We start from the raw sequence: 17,903 nt of genomic DNA, 5'->3' as shown, positions 1-17,903 counted from the left end.
GGCCCCGCGGCTGTGCCCGGGTGCCGGGACGGGAGCGGGGCGAAGGGCGCTGGGCGCTGCTGTAGCACGGCTGGAGCAAGGGATGACCCTGTTCATGCCCCAGTAATATATTATAAATCAACAGTACCGTAAATCGTACTAATCCCCATTGAAAATAGTGAACAGGGCGATGCAAATCCAAGTGCAGAAGTGAGGTCTGTTTTGTCAAAATCATTAAGAAAAACAGGGGGAAAACTGGGTGCATGTAAATATTTTGCTCATCGCATTCTGCAAACCAAATGCTCCTGAGGACAGATGTTAGGAAAATCTCAATTTTTGTGACGCTGAGCAGTGGTTTAGATGGGACAGGCGTCAAATAGAAAGCTCTGAGAGGTTTCAAGAATCATAGCAGTCCTGTAACAGTGGATATTGCAACTTGTAACTGAAAATAACAACCATATTTACAAGCCAAACTAGGTGAAAGTTAAATAAACTAATAAAATGGTAAAATAGATTGTTTCAGTTCCACAGCTGAATTCTTCTGCATAACTAGATAGCAAGTCACATCATGTTTCTGCAAACAAAACCTTGAAATTTACCAGATTACTATTGTTGTTTGTTCACATGGACAAACTCAAAACTACTAAATTATATTGACAAATTAATCTTAGGTCTGGTCATTCTAAGAATACTGTGAATATACATGCTGCATCTTTTGGGGTGTGTTCATTGAATAAGTATTATGCCTTTTAAAATTGAAAATTGTTTCTAATAGTAGTGATTTACTAGGCTAATTAGATGATATGTGTGGTACCTAACAAGTCCTGTGCTCTCTTAGACAAAACCGTGTGTGGCATAATGTTCCTAATAAGGCAAAAATGCCACTGACTACAGAATGGAAGTACCTGTCTGACATGGCACCTGTTACAAATAGCTTTTCTTTACTCTGTGATTAAGTGTAGAAATATTCAATAAAAACTCAGATTCTTTTAGGGTAGATTGTAGGAAAAAAAGATTTAGTCTGTGTGCTTTACTTACTTACCAAAATCAAATTTATAGTCCTAGCTGTATATAGATTAAAGTTCAAAAAACCAAATGTTTAATTGCCTGGTTATGCTTTTCATTTTAGAAGGCAAACTGAGTTTTCTGCATGAAAACAGTGAGTATGAGAAATGTATCAAATTTTCACTTACCACGCGCATTCTTTGCATGTTGTGTCGCATTTATCAACATAAAAGTCTTGTAGATACTTCCCCTGTAGAATCATAGAATCGTCTAGGTTGGAAGGGACCTTTAAAATCATCGAGTCAGTTTCATGCTGAGAAAACAGGAAAACCAGAATTAATGGAATGTAGGCTGTGGATAAATAATTATGTATTTTATCAAGAAACCTTAAAAAATGTCAGGCTATCCTAAGGGTAGAAACTAACTGGTAGAAGCTAGTTAGGGTACAAGCTAGACTTGCTCTGACTTGTGCTGTTTTTAAGGAGTTCTAAACCTTTTAGGTAACTAATGACCTTATCAAATGCCCTTTGAAATGGGTGGGAAAAAACTGGGGTAAGTATTAATAAAATAATAGATTGTCTGCATATATAGCCTAATTCACAGTGTTATAGCAGGTTTCACTCAGTACACTTACCAGTTTAACAGTGTAATGATGAACCCTAAAAGTACGTAAGACTAAGTTTTTTCAATGTATTTAATTATCACAACTTTTTCTTACATTTGGTTTGAATTGTAGGTGCTGAAGTAATAGAGAATTTGACTTAATCTGTGCATTCTACAGTTAGAAGAAAAATAGCAGTGGCTCTTCATTTGTCATGTAACCTGATACGTAGATACCCTGTGTTGTATAATCTACCTGGAGATGTTATTTTTTCAGCAAAGGGGCTGCTAACAGTATATATTTTCCTAAATAGCCTATCATCTGTTTTATAGATGAGTGAGGTTCTAGGGACAAGGGAAGCAAGGGTTCTGGTTATTCTTTATTATTGTGCATTGAGTTTTGAGTAAATTCAGCCTAAAACATACAAGAACGGAACAATTTTTTATTTTTTTTTTTTCAGTGCAGAAAGCCAGGCCTTCATTTACATCTGAATTTCACATGAGCCATGTTGTAGTGAGTATAAATTGTTTTTCCCAGCCTTAGAACATGTCTCACGTAAGGGCCTACCACATTATAGTCCTTAGTGACTACAGTGATTATTTTTTGTTTAGTTTGTTTGAATATTTTGAAGTTAACAGCTCGAGGGAGCCTCTGAGCTCTGCTTTCTTAGCAATGAAATAGAGGTTTCTTTGTTTTATTTCCTTTGAGTGAAATGGTTACCGCAGGCTTCACTTTAAAGCTGGAGATTCAGAGAAGAAACACAGGAAATCTTCATGTACTTTCTTTGCAAAAGTTATTAATAGGAAATATCTTTGATTTAAATGTAGCAATTAAATAAATATATATGCTTGAAAAGGTTAAGATGTGTTAGTGTTGTTGAACTGAAGACTCCTGTTTACCTACAGACTAGGTATTGTGCAAAGAGCTGAAATGGGACCTTTCCTTCCCTGACTCACTATTGACCTTAACCGAGACCGCTCATGTTCAGTGTTTGTAGAGCTGGGATGTTCTCTGTGATCTTTTCACAGAGCTTCTCTGATTCAGAAATTATTAATCTGTTGAAGAGTAGATAGTGATCAGGAGCTGAACTGAGACTGTTGCAAAGCAAACAACATAATTAACAAAGCATCTAAACAACGGGCCTGTTATTGGTAATTCTTGCAAGTTAAAGTTTAAGAATCCCTGCAGAAATATTAGGCAGTATTTTAAAATGTGGTGCTAGATCTGATTAGTTTAGTTAACAGTCTGTGAAAGAAATTTGTGAATTTGAAGGTTCTGTGAAGGAAATGTACAAAGAGTAGAGTTTGGAGCAATTTTTTTGTTAACTGTATTCCCGGTCTCTTGCGTAACATGAATACTTCTCATATTTTCAGAAACTACCTTCAATACCTTTGCATTTTTTTTCTTTTAAATAGTAGTAATAGTAAGTTATTGGAATGTTTTTAAATATTCAAGTTTTGCAGTTTTAAGTGAAAACTGAATTTTGCAATCTAGTTGGGTATTTTGAAATTAATTTTCTTGTTGCTTGCTGAGTATTTGCTAATTAGTTGTTTTTATGTTCATTTACAGGTAACTCTTAGTGATGCACGCAAGTGGTAGCTTTTTATGCTCCTTGACTGGGTACATATAAATTTTAGAATTAGACTTCCCAGTTACATTCTTACTTTTAGAAAGTCAAATTAGTTTTCTAGTATTCTAGGAATTATTCATAACTTTTTCCCCATTATAGAAATCAATGGTTAAATTAGCTCAAATGTTACCTGTTCACAAAAGAGTGACTGGAATTTTAGCTGAAGGAGGTCTGCTACAGTGTAGGCATATTCTTCATTTTGTGGAACAATTGTGCAATATAATCTGTGTTTTCTGTTCATGAACTAAGTAATAATAAAGTGAGTAGTAATCTGACGCTTATCTTCCACTACCGGAAGGAAAAGGATTGGATGGGTACAGATTCTCAATCCTTTCTCAATGTCATTCTTGGAGTAAAGCATTGCATGAGTGAAAAGGTAAATACATTGTTTAACTCATCCAGGTAAGAAAAAAGCCTTCAAAGAGTACTACAGTTCTGTTGCTTTCATCTAGCATTCTTTTGATTACTTTAAATTCAGTACAATGGAAAAAAAATCAGCGAAGTACTTGAAAGCACTTGGTATGAATAACAATGCATAACAACTAGAGGTTAAAACTCAATCGACTCTGAATGTGGTACATATACAAACTATTGAACTCAAGTTGAATTCTCATGTGAGTATTAAATTACAGTGCAGCCTCGAATTGACCCTTTAGTAAGGAAACAATACATATAATAGTGTGTTTGATACCAAGAATGCACTCTATATAAGCACGCAAGCATTTGAACTTCATAAAGGAAAAGAAAGCAGAAAAGATAAAGCCAGTTAAAAAGGTGAAGAGTGCATCTAAGGGATCAGAAGAAGAACACACCAGTTAATGTCATCTGATTTCTCTAGGTATGTTATTCTTCACCTTGTCTGCAAATAACAAAAAAGTAGCTGGTCACATTATTTAACCTGAAGTATCTGTTTGATGGAAGACCATTTCAACACCCTCAATTGTCCTGATTAAAAATGATAGGTAGCTTCAATGTTTGACTCTTGCCTTTTGCTGTGATTGGCATTAAGAATATAAAATACAAAGGCTGTTCATTCCAGCTTGGATCTTCAAACTTGTAAACAAAACCCATGAAATAATTCTGGGTAAACCATTCTCCTAGAAGTTGCTAAGTAAATCTTCCTACTGTCTCTCCTAAATCATTTCTTGAGTTTAGTTTCACTTAACTATGCGTACGTTTTTAGGGAGTACAATGGCTCTCAAAATGTTTGCCTAAGACTACAGTTTAACGATACAAAGCATTTGGCAGCAATACTCCCGCTATGATTGTTCTGGACTGCTCAGTCCCCAGTAGTGGTATATAATACCTCTCAGTCTGAGGATTTGATCTGGTTTTAAAAGCCTGCAAAAATGCAGGGGGTGGCGGAGAGGCAAAAACAAATGGCCAGATGTGGGAGAGTGGGAAAGGAAACACTTGGGAATTACTGAAACTGATTTCCTCACTGAGGAAAAAGCGTGTGCAACCGTGCATCTGTAACAATATGACAAGGGTTTCATACTTAGGGCGTTTAGAAACATCCTAAAGTTTTGGGGGGTTTTTTTGGAATAATGAAGATCACAGACCTAATTCACACAAGAAAGACTACCAGTTGTGGGAATGGGCATTCAAGTTTATTAATTGTCGAACATTCGCTCTACAAGAATATTTCTGTCTTTAGGCATGACGCTTTATTTCTGTATTGATAGAGTTTAGCATTTTTTCAGGCTGTGGTAGCATATTAACTATTGCTTTGGAGATGGTCTAGTGTCCCCACCGCCTGTGATCTGACTGCTGTAATGAAGCAGGGACAAAGCTGCTTGGGCACATGGACCTCACTCTTACAAGATTGGAAAGTACAGAAAATTTTCATCAGGTGTTCAGCATAGGAACATCTCACTGACGTATATAGTGTGGAATTCCGCTCATGCTGTTTGTCTGGAGAAATTTTTCTGCGGAGTCCTGAAAAAAATAAACACAAAGCTCTTACATGCTTCATTCAGGTTGATAAGCAGGTTTTCTTTACCATCATCCTTCATAGTCCGTTACCACTTATGTGTCCTGTCGGGTCAATTTTTCATATATATTGATCTTGGATGACAGAATTGGAGGGAACACTGACAGGGTGCTATACTGTCAGAGAAAGAAAGGAAGAGAGAAAGATGTTTGTTGGTATGAAGACTAAAGTTCAGCAATGCCTCAATCTGAAATTTTAGCTAAAGGATGGTTGTGCAATTCCTGTTACTGTTTTGGGTAATCTGCTTAACATGAACAGGTTTTTAAGAACATAGAACTAAGACTGAGTTCATATTTTTTTCTTCTCATAGAAAACTTATCCAGTGCTAACCTCTGAAAGCACTAAAGTTCTGAAAGTTCACCAAAAAAGCTGAACTTTCAAAGGTAGAATAGGTGAGACAGAACTGAAGCAGCAAGAAGAGAAGAGGAAGCGTATTTTGTGGTGTAAGACAAGGAAATTGTAGGAACAGTCCATAAAATATCTTACAGTATTGGGAAAAAAAAAAAAAAATCAATAAAGTGCTCTAAGTGTAAGAGGTGTCTGTACAAGTCAGTAAAGGTTTTTATACTGGCAGTTGATTTAGAAGTGCAAGGCAGAAATGCAGGCACAAAGTATTGGCTTCGGTAAGTGAAGCGCTTGCTTTAATGGTAAGAGAGAATAGGAGAAAACTCTGGTCCTGTATCACCCATGAAAAACATCAGCTTTTGTCATGCATGGATACCATACAGTATCAATAGCTGTGTATCCCTCCTTGAACTGCTTGATCATCAAGAATCAAAGGCCAGAAAATAGAATTTATAAAAGTGCGCTTCATGCTTTGTATTTATACATTAACAGCTGGATGGCGAGAGTTCATTATGCGGCTACTGCTGAGAACAGAACGAAGGAGTAAAAAGCACGTTTTGAGCCATCTGCAGTGCAGGTGGGATGCTGGTGTTGTTTTTTATTCAGTTTGTCACTTAAATGAGGTATAGTGACCTGAGTACTTTCAGATGGATTTCATGCTGCCTGAGAGGAAGATATCAGTATGTTTAAAAGCAGCTTTTTTCTAATAAAACAAATATATGTGAGAGTTGAACTTACCTTTTTAATCAGGCCTCAATTAGGATTTTGATGCTAATTTAGTAATAATGCATTCCACCTAAAAGTTTGAGAGTAGTAGTTTAAGGGGTAGGCATACAGAGACACAATTTCTGTTTTTCTGTTACTTTCAAGTAACTTCAGGAACTATAAAACTACTTCTGTAGGAATTCAGTTATTTTACTTCTGATGTAACTCAGATATGGAGTTGCGTAGCAAGGGCAGTTTTTGTGCAAAAGACACACTTTGAGAAGGGCAAAACAGTCTGTTTGAAGACTGGACAATTCTAAGTCTTCTGGAATAAAAAAGGAGGGATAAATACAAAATAAAATGAGGATATGTTTGAGAAAGGTCTAAGCTCTGTGATCTTAAGTCTTTCATAGAACAAAAAAAGTCCAATCTAGGCGAAAAGCTTGAAGGTTTTCCAACCCATACCCTATGAGAGTGTAAAAGCATGAGGATTCAGGTGCAAAAGGAATTATATCTCGACAAGTGTAAAGAAAAGCAGTAGGTTACAGGTGCAAAAGGAATTGTATCTTAACAAGTGCAAAAAAAGGTTTCTACTAAAACTTTCCTCCAAGTAAAATTTAGAATTCAATATAAAATAACACTTCCTGGAAAAGTACTAATGGGAAACATAATATGTTGCTTTTCTTGACTGACAGAGCAGAAAAGAAACTTAGAGGACTTATTCTTGTTTTTTCTTAAAGGCTAAATTGTGAGAAGAAAGGGGTAAATGTTGAATATATTGACTGACGTATCTTGTAACCTGTGAATACAGCTCAATGTACAGAACAATATGCCTTTTTTTGCTTATCTCACACAAAAAAAAGTTTAATATTTGCTCTCTTATTTCCTTAATAAGGGTGAGTGTTACAGCTTTAAAAGTTTCCGGATGCAATCAGGTATTGGGTCTCTGTATCCTGTGGTCAGCCGCTATAAGCCACTGCTCACGTCGGGGTCTGGCTGCATTGTACTGATGCAATCGGATTATAGCGCCAGGTGGGAGGATCGGTTTTCACTGGGAGAAAGAAGAATGAAGGACTCTAATGCACCGGTACAGCGAAGGGCTGAGCACAACAAATAAGTAGCTGTCCTTTGAAGCTTATTTCTTTCAGTGATCAAACCCCCTGCTTAAATGGTTATGCTATACCTGTCAAGAAAGCCACTAGCTTTAAACAATTTTCTAATTTACAATACCACTACAATACAATCCCCCCACCTCACCACCAAGACACTCAGTTTTCAAGACACTGTTTTAGAAAGCACAATTTTAGGAATAAGGCATATTTTGTTATGGAGATACATTATGCTGTTTAGAAAATCAACAAAACAAACATTCTGGAACATTTTGTAATGCTACGTTACTATTATCTGATGGTTTCTCATCAATTTACTGTGACTGTTGACATTAACAATGACTGCTAAACATACAATTTGTGGAAAATAAAAAAAAAAGTTCTGCATTATTTGGTCAATTTGTATTAAATGCTAAATGAAGCTTTATACAAGCATTCTCTTGCACTATTTTTTCAGTACCCTGACCCACATTACAACAACGAAAGTTCCTGTGGTTACAGTACTAAGTGAATACTGGAAAAGTGTAAACTGTTAACATCAATTTTATCTGTTTTCACATCTCAAATTGAAACAGAACAAGTGTAAAATATGTAGTTACAAAGACTTTTTTTCATACTATAACACTTAAATACCCAGCTCTTGCTAGTAAAATGGGAACTCCGTTTACATTCTAATTTATTGAGATCTATCTGTACAAACTACATTAAAATACTAGCTTTAATGATATAAATTCATGCAACTAAACTAGGAAATGCACAAAAATGGAATTGATGCTTGTGCTACCTTATCTCCTTTTTTTAAGTTATGTGATTTTACAGTAGCTTTTCTGCCTCTGCAAAGTGTGGAAGGGCTCCCTCCCTCTTCCTCAGAATCTGGAGTGGCAGCTGCAGGATAGTGAATTCCCTTTCTGAGTATTACTGTTGGTTAATTGCAAATGAGAAGAACACAACAAGAGGTGCGTGTCCATCAGCCCCATGATTCTGCCACCCTGCAGAATCAACATTAAGCAATGACCCTTTGTCCTGAAAACACAGAAAAAAGAATAGTGGGAAAGGTGATGATGCTTTAAAAATACCTGGTCTAAAGAACTTGAAGAGGTGCTGCAAGTTGTCAGGTTTTTTTGTTTAATGTTCAAACACTTAACACCTATGTCTTATTTTAATGACCTGCATAATACTAATGTTACCTGAACTGCACAGCAATTCATGTACCAAAAGATAAGGTCTGTTAGAATTAGAGAGATAGCAGAGTAACAAATGGCAATGTTGTAAGCCAGTTATTTTGATTTTGAGGGTCTGCAACAGAGCAGTGGTCTCTGGTTTGCTGTTTGGTTTGGTTTTGGGTTTGGTGGGTTTTTTTACTGCAATGCGTGCTAGATTTTGCTGGATCTCCCCATGTACACAACTGGACTCCTTTCTCAGGTGTGGTTTTGATAGCTTAATGACCAAATGCTACAAAAAATGAATGCAGTGGTTCAGTAAATGAAGTCCTCTATAGCAACACAAACCCCGTACACTGACATGCTGTTAAAAGACAGTCCAATACTACAGCTATTCTGTCAGAAAAAAAGGATAAAATAAAGGACTAGTTAGTACTGTCATGACATTCTTTTAAATATTCTGTACTTTGTATATATTTTTGAACAGGAGGCCAGTAGTGTGCTTGATGAAGGCAGCAGCAACTTTCCTGTCCGTGCATAACCCTGATCAATTGACTGCTGCTGACAACCTAGATCAAAGATGACGAACTTTCTGGTTCATCATGTGTCTGTTGTCAAATGTATTTAAAACGTCAGTTGTGGATCATGGCAGCTAAATTTCCGTGAGCATCAAACTTGGCATCAGTGGCAACGGCTTGCAGTAGTCAATTTAGATGATCAAAGATAGTGCAAAATGGAGCGATGGCAGTCACGCACATGATCAGCACCTGCGCAACACCCAGAACCACTGCAATTACTGGGAGCTAGATCCGCCTTCTTCAAATACGTGCACGCACGGATGGATCTCAGTCCTGTCATTTATTCTTAAGGTGACAGTCCCTGAAGTCGCTCAAATGAGAACTTAAGAGCTTTTCAGTCAAATTAATCATCTGACCTAGAAGCTGGAATCACTTAATAATGCCTAATGAACATATTAATTAAATGGCACGCAGACGCTTGGCAAATTTCCACATTACCAGTGTGGGTTGTGCCTTGCTGTTCTCTTATACTGTCGGGAATAATAATTTTTAAACATCACACGCTCTCTCTCTGAATGCAGTCAGGTAAGTTGATACTGTTGCCCTCTTGCGTTTGGTAAATCTTAAGGTTGTACACCCCCCTCCGCCCCACTTAAAAAAGCATCCAAGGTACCCAACTTCATTGTAACAGATCCACAGGATTTAAAAAAATACTGGTAAATATGCTGATTAATCACTGCACAGAAATTACATGGGTCTTACTGGTTTTCTGTCTTCATGAAATATTCTGAATGGCCTGCAAAGGATTATGCCTCCCTCTGAAATGATTCACACTGAATTGGGAGTTTTAAAGAACAGGGTAACTTCAATCTGATCGAGACATCATTAGTTGCAAGCAGTAAATTAAAGCCTGACTCTGTTGTAAGTGGAAAAGCCAATTTCAGTCCTCTGAGGAATCTATTAATTGTCTAATGAAAAAACACAGAGGTCTTTTTTTTTTTTTTTTTACTGCAGAGCTGTGTGTTGATAATGCTGCTATGCATGGACTTCAATACCACTTGAAGTCATCTATAATTAGAGGCATAGACTCATCTACCATACTGCCATACTTCCAGGAACATTCAGAAAGAAAAATACACCTACGAAGCATATTGCTCCCCCCGCTGCCAACAGATTAGGAAAAGGTAATACTACAACACTACTGTAATAGTGTATGAAGTAATACGACTGTAATTATAACAGGACCTACTTGTAATACTCCCGCTAGTGACCATCAATAAAGAGGCATTAATTTGCTCTATGTCTGCCAAATCATGAGGAAAAAACTGAATGGCAGCTGGTGCTGCTTTGCCCTTAACACAGAGAAGGGAAGAATAAGGTGTAAAAGTCACATTTACTGTCCCACATAGGTGCTATGAGCACAACCGTGGCGTTGCACAGGGGAAGTCAGGCATTTGAACCATTAAGAATCACAAGTTACCATAGGAGAAAAGGCCAAGGTCAAATCCTACTCAGACAGCTCATCTGCTTACTGTTGATTTGATGCTCCTTATTTTCAGCTTTAAACCCACATGTGGTGTTTCTAAACATTTAGTTGGTTGCTTTGCTTCAGAGATGCCTGTAGTAATCACTGAAGTAAATCCTGAACATCGGACACCAGAACTTTGCAATGACACAAACCAATTAAGTATCTGGTTATCTATTACTCTGAATAAAAAGAACTGTTGTATAACTTCAAAGGTTCTTTTACACTCTTCATTGTTTCCATCTGATACAGATCAGCTTCTTTGTTTGCAGATTAAAAAATGCTGATTGTTTTCATAAGCAGAAACTGTGATTTACCCAAGCTGTGAAAAGTAACTTGCAACACTCTAGACAAAAATTTGCTATAAATATTTATTTTTAAATGCATAGCATAAACAATCCGAACTACCCTTATCGGTTTGAAAAAGGAAAAAAAGATGCAGGTGATGAGTTCGTGAGCACATCAAGAAAATAGTAGGCCTTTATCGAAAAAAACACACAGGTAATGCCAGTTGCCACCAGTGGCATGGCCAGTAGTGGTAGTGCACACCTCCCTGGGCAGAGAGCTCTTCTGCTGCCCAGTCCAGAGCTTGACCTGCGCTACGCGATGTGCTCCCACGGCGCGGCAGCTGACACCCCCTGGACGATGAGAGCGGAGGCAGACGGCATGAAGAGGACCCAGGCTCATGGACGTGGGACTGGCGTTTTGAAGTACAGGACAGAATGAGAGGTCGGACCCAAGTTTGAGGGTAGGGGGAGCAGGACGGAGGCATGGTGCAGAATTGGCCATGCAAGAGCAGAGCAGAGCAGCTGCAGACTGCACCCGTAACTGCTGCTGTCATCGCAAGAACTTAGGATGCCATCAGCAAAAGCTCAGCAAATGTAGTTTCTAGACACGTGTCAAACGCATGTTGTGGTGAACAACAATGGAAAATGAAAAGTATAAAAGAATGGCATAATTTAGAGGGAATTCTAAACAAAAAAAAAAATTAAAACCTCTAACAATTACTGTAACAAAACTATTTAGGATCTTAATGTAACAGTATTTGTTGTAAAATAAATACAGTGAAAAGATTAAAAGCACTGTATTAATTTCAGTTTCACTGACAAGAACTTCAGTCTTTTATATGTTTTTTCCAAAATTACAGACAAAAAAGAAATCTAAGCTTTTGAAACATGTTCAAACAACTTCTCCAAGATTCTCCATGTCTGTAAATAAATTTTATTCTATTTATCTCCAAAGCCTTTTTCATGAATTAACAACAAACACTTTTTGAAGAGATCTTAAATTTATTAGGTATTTCTATTACAACTTTTATAATAAACAAGACAAATATATACTCAGAAAAACTGGACCCAGTGTATCAGACAGTTATTTTTTTCATATTTATACTTTTAATATATTCAGTATTTCTACAAATTCAGATATTTTAATTATGGAGGTTTTATAAAAGTGTGCCTGCATCACATCACTATGCAATTTTCCAAAAGACCATACTATCTATCTACTGCAAGAATTTTTTACTGGCTTTCTACCACTGTTTTTAACAGATTACTTCATAGGAGGAAATTCCGTATCTGGAAGTATTTTGTGTTTGATTAAAACGCTATAAACTTCATACATGTAAGACTTCTGGCCTGCCTAAATTGTTTTGGTGACTGCAATATAAAAGCCTCTTCAAATTTTGTATAATTTGTGGATTTATTATACAATCAAAGTGTCAAGATTTATTATATTTAAGATGGTGTTTTAAAGTTATTTATTTAATCAGTCAATTTTTAGTCCATAGAATCAATAGAATTGTTATGGCTGGAAAAGACCATTAAGATCATCAAGTCCAACCATGTGACCACTTATATTGAAATCAGTTGCATTACTACTTAAAACATTCCGTGCCTATGCATATACTGGTAACTCAGTCTTTAGATTTTCATGGAATTCACAATATATGTACACAGACTTGACAAACATTTGAATTATTATCCTGGTTTCAGCTGAGATAGAGTTAATTTTCTCCCTAACGGTTGCTGTGTTTTCAGATTTGGTATGAGAGGAATGTCAATAATGCATAGTTTTAGTTGTTGCTAAGTGATGTCAAGGACTTTTTTCAGCTTCCCATAGAAGCTGAGAAGGAGCATAGACAGAACAATGGAATGGCCAATGGAATATTCCATACTGCAGACATCACGGTATATAAATGGGGGTTAGCTGGGGGCGGGAGGAATCCACAATCTCTGCTTGGGATGGGCTGGGCAACCAACCCGGGCATTTTATAACAAAAAAATTAACAGGTTATTAAAGCCTGCATATACTAGGTACAGTGCGTAAAGGAGATATCAGTCATGCCATTTTGAATTTTAGCATAACAAAACATTTATTCTATGGTGGGTTTTTGAATATGGAAATCCTACTTGCTCTTACAATAGTTTCTGCAAAAAGCCACACAACCCAGGTCCTGATAAACATTCGTGCCTATAAATTATATTCATTACTGGAAGAATTTTAATATAGTAGGCTTTTACCAAAAAAATATACATTTTCCATAAAATCAAAAAATAAAATATCTGAAAATGTTCTGTGATTACAAAAAGAGGAAGAATTCAGTCTTAAAAGTTAAATTCTGCTCTCACATACACAATTTAAATTAAGACCAACACATAGTATTTGTACAGCTGACAGAAGAATTTGACTCAGTTGGCAAGATTAAAATGCAAAGATTATTAAAAGTATGCAAACTCTTTATTTCAGGAGCTTAACTTTGTCCTTTAAAACTTTAAATTTGGGATTGTTATTCACTTTCTTATTAAAGATGACTAGAATATCCTCTTCTGATTTGTGATGTTCACCAGCTACTGCGTAATACTGAGCTATAACCTGTAAAAAGACAGAGGAATGGTTTTGAGTTAGTAACGATGATGCAACTTTAAGCAATAATACATTCACGTTACTGTATTAAAGTAGCACGGAATCTATTATGCTATCATTCCTTTGCAGAATTAGCACTGAATTTCTTCTATGGCCCAGTAAGCAAGAAAGAACATGTCCTTCTGTTGACATTCTGTCAATTGATACTCTGTTTAATAACATCAAACTTTTTTGCTTATGTGGGGCAGGATTTTATGAACTTAAGCATTATAGAAAGAAATGCACCAAACCAAAGGAGGTTACAAAAAACATGCTGTACAGTACCTTTTTTCTAAGTTTTTTAATTGAAATTTCATTGTCTGGAGCCTGTTTCAAAACAGCTTTGATGGTTCCTTTCCAGTTAAATTTACCTAGAAAATAATGAAATGTACAACATCATTAGTAAAATCAATTTTCTCCACATAATCTTCTCTAGTAAGAACCAGCCTTCAATCTCCTAATTTTGGAACCAGTTCAGCTACCACAACTGTTCATTGTTATATTACTGACCCTACAACAGCAGGGTGTCTTATGCATAAAGTCAGGTAGGCTGTTTCTGAAGATTTTAATAGGATAGAGATGAAGAACCACCATACTACCTGAACAGCTCAGGTCAGAATTGCTTTTACTTAACTTCTGTGCTTCAGCTATTAAGCACCAACTCTTACACAATACAGGAATAGTTGGGAAGATCCTGTCTCCTCATCCTTAGAGTGCAGGTAGTGAATTTCACACAGTACCTGCTTCAGAGGCCATTAATTGGTAGTTTTCAAACAGTATGTGTGTTCAAGTACAGACATTACCCAACTGTAATAGTGTGTTGGGTGATTGGCATAAGTAGGTTTATCTAAGCATAAACTGAGGTCAAACACAGCTGAAGTTCAATTCATGATTCACAGAGCAAAACTGGGATCTAAGAAATACCAAAAGATAAAAGAGAGCTGTTACCCTTTTTCCTCTATGTTGGCCACTGTGCGTGGCAGCAGGGAAGAGACCTGCTGCGGTGAAACAAACATGCCAAATTCCTCACTGCCCAGTGAAAGCAAGTGTAGCCAAAGGTTGCCAGCACAGCAGAAGCAACAAATGAGAAGTAATATGGCATGAGGTGTTGTGTGGCACAAGCTCCTTACTCTGGAACAGATATGTATACCAAATACACATATGTATATGTATACTAAGGCAGAATTTATTTCATGACTTGCTGCAAAAGCGCTGTATTTATATTCTACACTAGGTCTTTTGCAGAATAGTTTTGTAACTATCTAAACTCCCCCTTTAGGAATACCTTTATCTGTTCCCACATTTTCTTCGTTGCCATCGGTGTTTTCTGTTTCCATGTCTTCTGAAATGTCTTCAGTTTTCATTCTCTTTGTTGTGATATGAGGTTCCTCTAAAGATGGAATTGGATAAACATACACAAAAAAATATAAAACCAGAAGAAAAGTTCTGACATGACTTAAAGTTTCTGTTCTTGTAACACGAGTTTGTATTTGCTAAGTTCAGACTGTGAAACCACAGTGATAAAAAATAATCCAATTTGTATATGTAACTTACTAAAAAAATTTTACTATAGTAGATCATTGAGCTTTAAGGCATTGAGAAAAAGCATCTTGAAAACAAACAAGAATATAAGGTGTAGGATGGATACCTTCTGCATGTTTATGTTTGCGTTTCTTTACATTTGTTTCCTCTTCTATTTCACTCTGATGGCCATTTCCATTTACCTCACATTCATTCTCCAAGCTCTCCTTTCCTTTTTTGGACTTTTTACTCTTTTTTACTTCTGACTGGTTTTCTGATTTCAGGTCTTTTTTCTCCTTCTTTTTGTTCTTTTGTCTTTCTTCTTTTCGTTCTCTCTTATTCTTTTTCCTCTCAATTTTATCATCTGTCATTCCGTTTTCTTCTGCCATTGCTTTTTCTGCAGTTTCCGCAGATTGCCCCTCTTCCTTCTGTTGAGGTTTGTCTTGTCCTTTTTCACTTGAAGTCTTTTGTTGAAACACAGATCATTACAATTTTTACATGCCTTTTTTTGACACTGCAACTTTCTCTACTACATCATTCATGAAGAACACTAATATCTTGAATTTGATTAAATTGCTTACACATGGTGACACCAGTTACCTGAGAAATAGCGCTAAACAGTGTGGCTGATTCTTCTTTTAACTTAACAGCCTAAATGCTAATTACCTTAACATCACAGAAGAAATGTTATCTCACAACATATATAATTTCCATTGGAAATAATTGCCTCTGTATTTTTTTAGCATACTTGCTAAATGTAATTAAGGGAGAGACAACTCTCTGTTTTACACGGACAAAAATACAGCATATTACAGCAAGATACAGAACCTATTCCCAAATATATGACCCTTGAGTAATAATCTTAGCTTTGCGATCCAGTTCCCTGTCTTGGGATACGTCTGGGACAACAAACTATTATTGCATGATGTCAACAAAGGCCGTGCAGGTTGTTTTAATTGTACTTTTCTCACCTTAACATGTTTGGTTTTCTTTTAGTGTTCCTGGCTTATAATAATTTTCTTGTAGAAGAATTAATACATTAATGAACATTTTTATCTTCAAATTAAACTTTAATTTTAATCATTACAAGTGTAATACAATTACTGAAATGTTAATGTGGCTATTTAGAAAGAGAATACATGTTTATATAAGCAACTCAATACCCACATGTTTTTGTAAAGAGTAATTTCAATTAAATTTGAATTCCACATAAAAATGTCCTTTGAGTACATACACTTCAAGGCACGTATTACAAAGAGTATCTCGAGATCTTTTTAAGAACTCTTAAAGGTGCGTCGAAACAATCTCAGCAAGAAAGTTGTGTTAGATATTTTACTTTAATGTTATATTCTACGGAAATTTAAATTGTTTCTGTGTGTTTAAATAAAATAATTGTTCAGATTCAAGATTTATTTTTATAAAAAATCAGTTTAAATCAAGAGGGAACTGCTTATGGCTTTAGTGAAGTTGTATTGACACAAAATTAATGTTCCAGTAAGACTGTGTGGTTGAAATTCAGTGCCCAGAGTTTATGTTATATTCATATCCTTTACAAAAATTAATCTTTTTCCTTCCTGGCTCTTATATTTGGATTGTTCAGAAAAACTACAAATAGATTTAATTGGAATCATCAAATCAGGAAAATGAAGCATTATCAATAAGGGATTAATGTAAAAGCTCTGCCTGTGCTCTTCCTCAAAAGAAGCTGGGGGAGGAGGAGAGCAATCTTTACATCTACAGAGAAGTAAGCTCCTGTAACAGCTTTCTAGTAGCAGTAATAGATGTAAACAATCAAAACAACACCCTACCAAAACTTGCTAAGTTAGTAGTGAAATAGCAAAGAATAAGGTGCTGAGAAAAAAGGTCAGTGAGTCCATGATTTGGATGCAGAAGTGGGAGGAATTTGCACCACAAACTGGAGGATCTCATCTCTCTCCGCTAATAAAATAGGTAAACTAAGTGTTGTTAATTTCCCCCTCCAATACACGTTAATTTGAGGCCAGTAAATTTCTGAACAGACTTTGTTTTATTCCTTCTTAATGCGTGGTAGAAGATTGGAACCAGATAGAAAGGCAGTGTTTTCTCTTTCCTTATGTACTAATAGCATAGAATAAAGTTAAATTAGCCTTCTGATTATCCTGTCACAATTGTGTCACTGTGTCCAAGTTTTTAATCGCAACCTGCCCAGGATGCACAACTACTTCAGCAACAGTATACTCCACAAATTAGCAATTTAGTCTAGGAATGTTACATTATAACATAACCCACTCTAACAATGGGACACAATATTTCTGCTAACATCTACAAAGGGAGAGTGAAAGGTTTTCCTTCCAGCGTTTTTTACTGAGTTCCTGTTGTACCTCTAACTTAACTTACATTTCTGGTTGCTTCAGAGAAAATATCCCACACCTGGTCTTGCAAAGTGCTGTCAGTAATTCTCAAACTGTTCTTCATCCAATTCTGTGCAGTAAAAAAACATCAATAACTGAAAAGGTGCATCTCTGATTCTTGATTACCATGTATTTGGTTCTTGTTTTTATTTTTCATTTAAGAATCTAATCACTTCTTCTGATTAAGATCTGGTTAGATGTTTACTCTTTATGAATCTCTTAAACCTTCATGCTAAATTGTTTTGAATAACGCCTCCATACTGTTACAAGGCTATACCATACCTCTCAATTGCCTCACCAACAGTAATCCAGAAGATTTGAATATATAGAAAAGATAATCTTCAAGCTTTTGAATACAGTTGGTTATGTTAATGTCCGACCAAACCTTCTGACTGTTCCCATGAGTTAAAACCTCAAGGATCTGATCTTATTTGTGTACTGGACATATGGTCATGCTACTAAATGGATACCTTAGTTTATTTCAGAGAAGTAGAATTTAAGCAAATATCTCAATGCAA

General features: G+C 36.2%; 1 protein-coding gene across 1 annotated transcript in view; it reads right to left on the bottom strand.

The window, feature by feature from the left end:
• Positions 1-13,309: 13,309 nt before the first annotated feature.
• LYAR (Ly1 antibody reactive) overlaps positions 13,310-17,903 on the bottom strand; it is an 8,820-nt gene continuing 4,226 nt past the window's right edge. The window contains exons 4-8 of the mRNA XM_009880534.1: positions 17,372-17,455; positions 15,123-15,459; positions 14,760-14,864; positions 13,760-13,845; positions 13,310-13,444 (exon numbers count right to left, since the gene is read on the bottom strand). Of these exons, the coding sequence (XP_009878836.1) occupies positions 13,310-13,444; positions 13,760-13,845; positions 14,760-14,864; positions 15,123-15,459; positions 17,372-17,455 (747 nt within the window). The remainder of the gene's footprint in view (positions 13,445-13,759; positions 13,846-14,759; positions 14,865-15,122; positions 15,460-17,371; positions 17,456-17,903) is intronic.

The sequence above is a fragment of the Charadrius vociferus genome, unplaced genomic scaffold, assembly GCF_000708025.1.
Source record: "Charadrius vociferus isolate BGI_N301 unplaced genomic scaffold, ASM70802v2 scaffold603, whole genome shotgun sequence".
NCBI lineage: Eukaryota > Metazoa > Chordata > Aves > Charadriiformes > Charadriidae > Charadrius > Charadrius vociferus.
The sequence above is the reverse complement of the archived record's forward strand: the minus strand, read 5'-3'. Positions and strand labels throughout refer to the sequence as shown.